General features: G+C 41.1%; 1 protein-coding gene across 4 annotated transcripts in view; it reads right to left on the bottom strand.

Moving 5' to 3' along the window:
• Positions 1 to 1,218: 1,218 nt before the first annotated feature.
• cadm4 (cell adhesion molecule 4) overlaps positions 1,219 to 8,755 on the bottom strand; it is a 157,480-nt gene continuing 149,943 nt past the window's right edge. For 3 of the 4 annotated variants that reach the window (XM_005736142.2, XM_005736141.2, XM_005736144.2), the window contains 2 exons: positions 4,069 to 4,197; positions 1,219 to 2,869 (listed from right to left, as the gene is read on the bottom strand). In XM_005736142.2, coding sequence (XP_005736199.1) covers positions 2,760 to 2,869; positions 4,069 to 4,197 — 239 coding nt within the window. In that variant the 3' untranslated portion in view covers positions 1,219 to 2,759. Of the gene's footprint in view, positions 2,870 to 3,018; positions 3,098 to 4,068; positions 4,198 to 8,755 lie in introns of all 4 variants that reach the window. The other variant, XM_005736143.2, reaches the window with a different exon arrangement.

Below are 8,755 nucleotides of genomic sequence, written 5' to 3'. Positions count from 1 at the left end.
TCCGTGTGATTATGAGGACTCTATAGGGGAACACAAACACAACTGTGAACTAAAAAGTTTACTTTTTGTAGAGTTTTATTTTTTTTTCTCCCCTCTGTGAGGACGAGCAGAAATATCAGCATCAAACAACCAACAAAGACAACCAGACTGAGTGCTGTGTATCCCACAGGAAAACAAACAGATGAAACCTTTGTTTGAAGGACACACACTTCTGTTTTTAAGACATAAAAAAGGGGCAATATTCTCAGTTTTATTACTCATCGACCACAGTGAGTTTGATAGCAAGCGCTTCCAGTGGTACTGTTGCGTCATCATAAACTCAAGATATGTCTAGTTTCGACTGAATTGTTTGCTGGCCAGAGTGTCAACTCATGCTGGTAGCGCCTGGCAAGTCCATTACTTTGATTGCCGTTTGACAATCTGTCTTTATGACAGGCGACCAAGGAGCTTTGCCATCGATAGAAGAAAACACATCGATCTATCACCCTGCGACCTCCAGCAGCTTTCAAATCTAGCCCTGCACACAGATGGACATGTTGAGTGCTTCCCGACAGAATCGGGTATTGATTGCGTGGAAGTTAATGGCAGAGTCATATTTTTCTGCGTGCGTCTGAATCAACCCTCCTGTCACCTTTTCTTGCCTGCTATCTGCTCTCATGATTCATTAGCACTGCCACACAAGCATCTGTTTTGTTTATTCTGAAAGAGCTGCCAGCTTTAACCGGCTCCGCTGCCTTCATCTTTATCTTCCCACCTATAACGCCACTATTCCCCATTGATCTAATCATATGCTACATCTCCTGTTCTGTATTCACAGGATTTCAAAATCAGTACCAGCTAATTATGCAGTAAACACCCTTCGCCCCCAGCCTCCCCCAAAAAGAAAAAAAAAACAAAACAGTCTGATACCCGAGGTTATTTTTGGATTCTTTTTTTATTTTGTCGTGCTTTGTATCTTTCCCCTATAAAGAAATAGTTAGCTATATATCAACAATGACACATGGACGGTAAAATCAACAAGAGTGAAAGACAGGAGAAGAGACAACTAGGCACAGGAGACAAAGAGAGAGAAAGACTGGGAAAGAGAGGAAAGATAAGAGGAAAAGAGTGAAAAATGACAGCAATTTCTCTACAGTAGAACCAAAACAAACCATGGGAAGTGTACATTTCTTTAACATTTACAAGTATAATAATAACAACGGCAATAATAATAACAGTAACAACAATCATAATTGTTCAAATAATAATAATAATTAATAGAAAATCAATAAGACCTCTGGTTTCTCATAAAGACAAATGTTTTTTTTTATTCTTTTCTTCATTTTCTTTAAAGATCACTGGACAGTAGTTTGTTCGGCTTTGCACCTCTATAGGCTAGTATTCTGTGTTAGTATAGTTGCTCATAATGCGTTTCAGTAGTAAACTGTTTTCTTATTTCTTAAAAGTTTAATTTAATTTATGTCGAAGTTCTTTTTTATACAAACAAGGAATTCAGAGATATGTATACTGTCAACGTGTTTTACTGTACGTATGAATGTGTGCATGTATCTGCATATGTGTTTGAGCATTCAGGGGAAAAAAAGCCTTCTATTTTACTCTCTCGTTCAGTCCTTTCACTCTGATTCTTCTTGGCCCTCTTATTAAGAGTTTTAAACCTTTTTATCCTCTTAATGACATTCTAAAATAATTATACTTTTCTTTAATGCCTTAGCAAGTCATATTCCTTTCTTCTTTCTCAGGAACACAGCCTAATACTAATCCTTTCATTATTAGGAGCCAACAAAGAAGAAGTGATAGAGGGAGAGACATACAGAGACAACGAGAGATATACGAGTAAGGGGAGAGGATTGTAACAGGTGAACGCAAAGCAAATTAAAAGAGGACCACGTTTCCTCCACTGTCGCAGTGAGAGGGGAAAAATAACACTAAAAGATGCTTCTTCTTTTTACAAATTGGCAGGCCACCCAACAAGGATAGCAAAACAGGACAGTTAGTTTGTTCATAAAGTATGGATACTTCCTGGGACTCAGTTTAGTTTTGTTAGGGAATTATATATTAGCTAAGCTGTGTAGCCAAGATGGTTTGGCAATTAAAAAAAAAAATCCATTTTCAAGCATCAAGCACTCAGAAGCTCCTGGTCAACTCTCTCTCTCTCCCCTTTGTCCTCTCTCCCTTCTCACACAGTGCTCCCACTGTCTCCGTCAGTTAAAAAATTGAGCTTTGTGAAATGGATTCTTCTATTCTCCAGGCGGGGAATTATAGCAGTCATCTGCCTCTAATTCCCTTTCCACTTTGGCGGCTGCACAGGCAGAGTGCCGGTTTTCTTTGTGCTCCCCGTTTCCCTCTCAATCAAAATAATTATGGCATCATTTCGCTTTTGTCTACATTCACCTAACTCTGTGGCCTCACCCTCTCTCCCTTTCTCACTCCCTATATTTTCCCCAGTTTCTCCAGCTTACAGTATATGGCACAGTCGTTAATGGCTGGTGGGTCTAGAGGCTCTCTTTTCTCAGTCTGTCTCCTAGTTTATGTCTGTTTACAGGATGTATATGGAGTGGACTGGAACAGGATGGATTGGCTGTGTGCGGTATCTGTATACAGTCGTTTTCAGAAGGCTGCCTCTTATGGCGCATTGTATTTTGTGTTTGTGTGTGTGTGTGTGTGCGTGTGTGTGTATACTGTATATAAGGTGGGACACAAGGACAGGAAGGGGGAAAGGGTATGAGGTCAGAAGAAAAGGGAATAGGGAAGGAGAAGGGCTACAGTAGGTACTCCTTCTTGCCCTGGCTGGCGTCGTTCCCATTGAGGAAGGCCTCTTGCACTTCACCATGTTCATCCAACCCACTGGCCTCATGGGTAAGATAGGAACCTGAGTGAACAGAAAGAGAGCAGGGGACAGAGAGAGGGAGGACAAGAGGGAGATTGTAGGGGGAAGGTTAGGCGGCAAAGCGTCATGATCATTGTAGTGCCATGCAGCAAAATCAAACCAGTCAGTGCTAATATTACTCCGTAGCATACCTTTGACTGATTAATTCATTAGTTAACTGATTGTTAGGTCAATACCAGGCAAGAATTGGCTCTCGTGTACGGTATGAGCCTACCAGCAGAAATCAGAGTTGGCGAATGGATGCGTGAATAGAAGAGTCACAAGGAGAGGAGGTAATAGAGGGAGGATAATAGAAGATAATAGAGAATAAAAGACAGGGAGGGAAGAGAGATTGGCAGAAAAGGGTGGAGGGAAAGTTAGGTGCAAGAGAACAATGGCACGTTTGCGTCACTCAGAAAACCCATTAAACTCATTTTACCACCCCTCAGGTCTGTATGATTAATGAATCTGTGTAGTACAACTTGTAGAGAGCAAGAACCACTCAAGTCATCTTCATGCTGGAGTGTCCCTTCACTCCACGGGTGACTGACATCCTTATTCGTTGCACCACAGAGGTTGACTGGCATGTTGACAGTCACAAGGGACCAAGACAAAGCCCTAATACCCTGTCTCAACACTGATTGGTTGTAATGGTCCTGTCTTCATGCTGATTGGCGGTCAAGCCATACTGACTGTTGACTGACGGTGTGTCTAGCCATAGGGTAAGTTACCCTGGTCGCAGCCTGCTGCACTATTCCTAGATCATTTCTTGGCAGCTTTAGTGCATAGTACGTGGCTGCCAACAAAGGGCACTTAAAAAGATAGGGAACGCGGCGACTCTGCTTTAATAGATGAGCCTTGATACACTAACATGTAGTCATAAAACACTGGGGACCACACCTACATTTCCCACCCAACCTTTTCTCTTCCAAGGTTGTTTATCACAGACAGTGCCTGGCTGGAGAGGAGCATCCTGTCCTGCATGCTTTCTGCTGACAATTTTACACAGAGTTTCACAGACTCTGAGTGTAACTAGAATCCAATAATATTTTCACAGTGCGTTAAGTCAGAAAGTTGAGAAATGAGAAAACATGCCTGTGGAAATTTGATAAAATACCCCGATTCCCAAAAATGTGAGGTATGCTTGTGAGAGTAACTTTTGTGTCACCTGATATGTGAATTTGAGTGTGTCTGTGGATTACCTTTCTGTCGGACAGAGCACCAGATGGTGACAATGAGGACACAGATGACAGTGAAAACCAGCAGCGCCAGAACACCACCTATCACTGCATAAGGTACTGCACTGTGAGTCTCCACCACTGCACCAGGATCTGAGGAAGAGCAAGAAAGACAAATAGTGTGTGTGGGTAGACTGCATAAAGGGAAATGTTGAGAAAAAGGAAAAGAAAAGTGCTGGCAAAGAAACTGAGGGAAAAAAAAGAGAGAAATGGATCAAAAATGAAAGCAGGCGAGATAAAAGAGAAAGAAAGGCAGCACATTCCATCAGCTTGGAAGAGGGAGCAAGACAAGAGAAAAGCGAAGTCGATATCTTCAGCCGAACTTGCATTATCACCTTTCATAACCCCCCCACTCACTCCACAGAATGCCAGACAGCCAAAATGAGTGAGAAAAGGGTGAAGAAATGAGGAGACTGAATAAAGGAATAAGTAGCCTATGTCAGCCACTGCAAAACCACTCCATTCAGGAACCTGTCAAGAGTACAATGCATTTTGAATGAGGGAAACTGTGTTTACACCTCAAGCAGTGCAGTCGTCAGAAATGAAACCAAACATTTCACTGCAAAATGAGTTAAGTGAGCTCAAAACCTGGAAAAAGACAAATTATGTGAAAATTTGCAGTATAAAGTTGCAGTTGTGGTAAGAAATAATGACGGCTAAAATGAGAAATGATGAAAGAAGTGCATGTTAGTATTGAAAAGATTTGTCATTTGATATCTGATCGGTCAATCAATCAAACAGTCAAATGACAGAAAATGAAAATAGAAGAATTTGTTAAGTCACACACACACACACACACACACACACACACACACACACACACACACACACACACACACACACACACACACACACACGATTAGTGCTCTGAGATGTCATACTCCCCTTTAAGCAGTTTGTCAAAATTAAGATTACTCAAAAGTCAAAAGCTTTATTGTTAGTTGCACCTGTTGCAGATCATTTAGCTAAACCCAAAGGAAATGATTGTGTTTATGTGTGTCTTTATACAATTTCAGTAGTACATCCTGGCAAAACAACAACAAAAAAAAGACACTCAGGTATTTACATGCACAGATGCAGAGATAGAGAGAATTAAGATAATTGGAATCAGCCTTGTTTCTCCTGAATTTACAGGACAGCTCTAATTATCCACCAGAGAGCTAGAGAACTTTAAATGCGTGCTTCTTGCAAGGATGTGAATTGTTCTTCACTGGATGGAGAAAAGGCCCCCTGACTCCCACATTGGCACAAAGAAACATTTTTTAGTTTTGAGCACTAATGAACCTATGTGCTGTTGCATTTTTACAGAACATAATAAAGCAAAATAAGCTAGGAGTGTGTTAGGTTTTGTATTGTTGATTGTCATTTATGCTTAGAAATATTTAACCATATATGCTTAGAGGTGTATAATCAATTGTGTAGTGATAGGATGTGTGATCTTTAGCAGGCTGCAAATGCTTGGTGTGCATTGGAATGCACACCTACATCCTGGGAGCATGGGAAGAGGTTGTACCTTGTTTTATTGTTTTATGGCAGGATAAACGTGGCTATATCTGTTTTAGGGTAAGTGCCTGTTGTTTAGATGAACTGTTGGACTTCCAGACCAGCAGGTTTAGGGAAGTCATTTATGGGGTCACACTCTGACCCCACACACACACACACACACAGGCAAGGTACTTTTTGTTTGTATGTAGACGTCATATGTTAATGAACCTATGCATATTCATGTCACCTCAATAAAGTGGAAAGTTAATAACCACTTACTCTTTCATTGTTCCATTTTTAGTACATACATTAATACACCCAACACTTTGTTAGGTACACCTTGCTAGTACTTGGTTGAATTGTCTTTAATTCTTATGGCATAGATTCAACTGGGTGCTAAAAACGTTCCTTAGAGATTTTGGGTTATTATCTATTGGATTAAGATCCCGTGACTGGGCAGGCCGTTTGAGTACAGTGGACTTAGGGAGATGATTTGAGCTTTGTGACATGGTATGGTGTACTGCTGGATGCATCAGAAACATCAGAAGGTGGTGACACAGTGGTCATAAAGGGATGGAGTTGGTCAGCAACAATACTCAGATAGGCTTTGGTGTTTAAACATGTTCATTTGGTACTACTGGGCCCAAGTTGTTTTAAAGAAATATTCCACACTCCATTAAACCACTACACCAGGAGACTGAGCCACTGATACGAGACAGGTTGGATCCATGCTTACACCACATTCTGTCGCAGCAGAAATCGAGACTCATCAGACATGCCAAATTGTAGCTGGTAGGAATTACACCCAGTGGGAACCACTTCTTCTGCTTTAGCCCATCTGCTTCAAGGTTGTATGTGTTGTGCATTCAGAGACGCTCTTCTGCACACCTTCGTTGTAACAGGTAGTTATTTGGGTTACTATTGAGTTCCTGTCCTCTTGATGCACTCTGGCCATTCTCCTTTGACCTCTGGCACCAATAAGGCATTTTCTCAGAAAGATATTTTCTCTTTTTTGGATGATTCTCTGTGAACCCTAGAGATGATTGTGTGTGAAAATCCCAGTCGGTGGTTTCTGAAATACTCGGACCAGCCTATTTGGCACCACCAACCATGATCAAAGTCACTCAAATCACCTTTCTTCTCCATTTTCATGCTCTCTTTCATTCAGCAGGTTGTCTAGATCATGTCTAGAATGTCTAAATTAATTGTGCTACTGCTGTGTGATTGTCTGATTAGATGCTAAAACAAGGAGTTGGACAGGTGTACCTAACAAAGTCACCAGTGAATGTATGGATTTATGTCTATGATGAATATCTTCTCATGGGTATACTCTATTTAGTGGTATAAGACTTTTTTAGTTCATAAATATGTACTTGTGTCATATTACCACAACATACCATTACACCATCCACTGGACTCCAAATGCAACTTCTTTTAATCCTGCTGATGCTTTTAGTGGCATATTGCAAATGAATCACAGAAATAGTTTTTGTCTGCTCTTTGACATGGTATTACTAGCATGTATAAAATATAACTCATAAGTGTTGCAGATGAAGCCCATGCATCTCTGTCTTGCTTTGTCTGTGTTGTCTCGTTCTTTGTTGTTGTGAAAAAATTAATAAAACATATGTCTTTGAGTCTGGACTTGTGTCTGAGTTGCGGGCGATAACAAAAGCCTTTTGATGGGCTGAGTCAGTGTAAGAGCTGGTAAAGCCAATAGAATGCAAGGACACAGAGTTATTGATGCAGCTCTTGAACCTTGATAGAGCGGAATTAAAACATGAATCATTAATACAGTGCTAACAGATAGATATCAGCAGAAGAAGAGAGACTTGTGGGAGAGGTGAAAGAAAAGAAGAGAAAGGAGAAAACTGAGGATCAATGACTTAAAAAAAATCCTTTCTCTACATGCATCTCTTGGACAAATGTCTTACTGAGCAACTTGCATCACTTTTCTGGTTTTGTGGATGACAAAAGACTTGCATCTATATTTATTACTTAAATGAATATTAGTTATTTGAGGACACACAGTGAGAATAAGGAATATTTCTTAGGAGCCAAAGAAAAGCAAAACAAAAGAAAAAACAGGTATACTCAAGAGATCTGTCTTTATCTCCAAAAATATGTTGTTAATCCTCAGTGGCCCAAAGCACCACAGGAAATGACTGACTAAAAAAATAGTTGTTTCCCTAAGGAGTCCTTATGATACACCACATTGAATAAACATCCACAAAACTGTCCAAATAGAAACTTTCTTAAGACCCTTTATGACATCTCCACACATGCCCAGCAGGTGAACAACCTCTACCTGTCACGGATAGTGACAGAGGCAACAGCAGAACAAGAAGAATGCTCCTGTTCTCTTTGCTTCATCTTTCCTTTTAAAAAAACAGAGAGCAGACAGAGAGGAGCTGAAGGTGTGGAAAGCAGGACGAAAACAGTGAGCATGTGCTTTTGTGAGTGAATGAGATAATTAGATTCTGTAGACGAAAAAAGATACGGCGTACTGAATGAGAGTGTGCAGTTATAAATATGCACACAGCAACCATGCTTATAGCTGCAGCGTAACACTCATCTGAGCAAATATGATTACAAACACCTGGATCCCTGATCTTTTCTACTTTCATGCTCTCCTTCTCTCTTTTGATGTACATTTGTGAGTCTGTGTGTGTATGAGCAGATAAAGGTTTGTGTAGCACCTTCTGATCCTGCCATAGGCTACCATTAGTCAGCTTAAAACTAGGTGTGTTGCTAACTGTTAATGCAGATTCATTAACGGTAAAAAAAAACAGCACCATGGAATCCTGCTTAGGCCACACACACACACACACACACACACACACACATACATGTGTAAAAATGCTGACTGGGCAATGAGCGCGTGTCGGGGGGGAGCATCAAAGAGCTAGTGATGAGAGAAGAGAGAATAGATGGTTGCGCATGGTGCATACCCAAGCGTCTGCAGGCGGGTTGCTCATGTGGATGCAGGGCAAAGGAAGGTTGCAGCAGTACAGTGTGTGCGACTGCATGTGTGAGTGGAGGGAGGTGGAGTATAGGTAGGGCGGTGGAGGACACCATTGGAGAGAAGGAAATGACAGGGCGAGAGATGCAGCGACTATGACCTGCAAGAGCTGGGTCACAAGAACGACTAGGGAGAAACCCAAGA

Source organism: Pundamilia nyererei, unplaced genomic scaffold (assembly GCF_000239375.1).
Source record: "Pundamilia nyererei isolate P.nyererei 1_Seehausen unplaced genomic scaffold, PunNye1.0 scaffold00067, whole genome shotgun sequence".
NCBI classification, from domain to species: domain Eukaryota; kingdom Metazoa; phylum Chordata; class Actinopteri; order Cichliformes; family Cichlidae; genus Pundamilia; species Pundamilia nyererei.
This window is presented reverse-complemented; position numbering and strand designations above follow the sequence as displayed.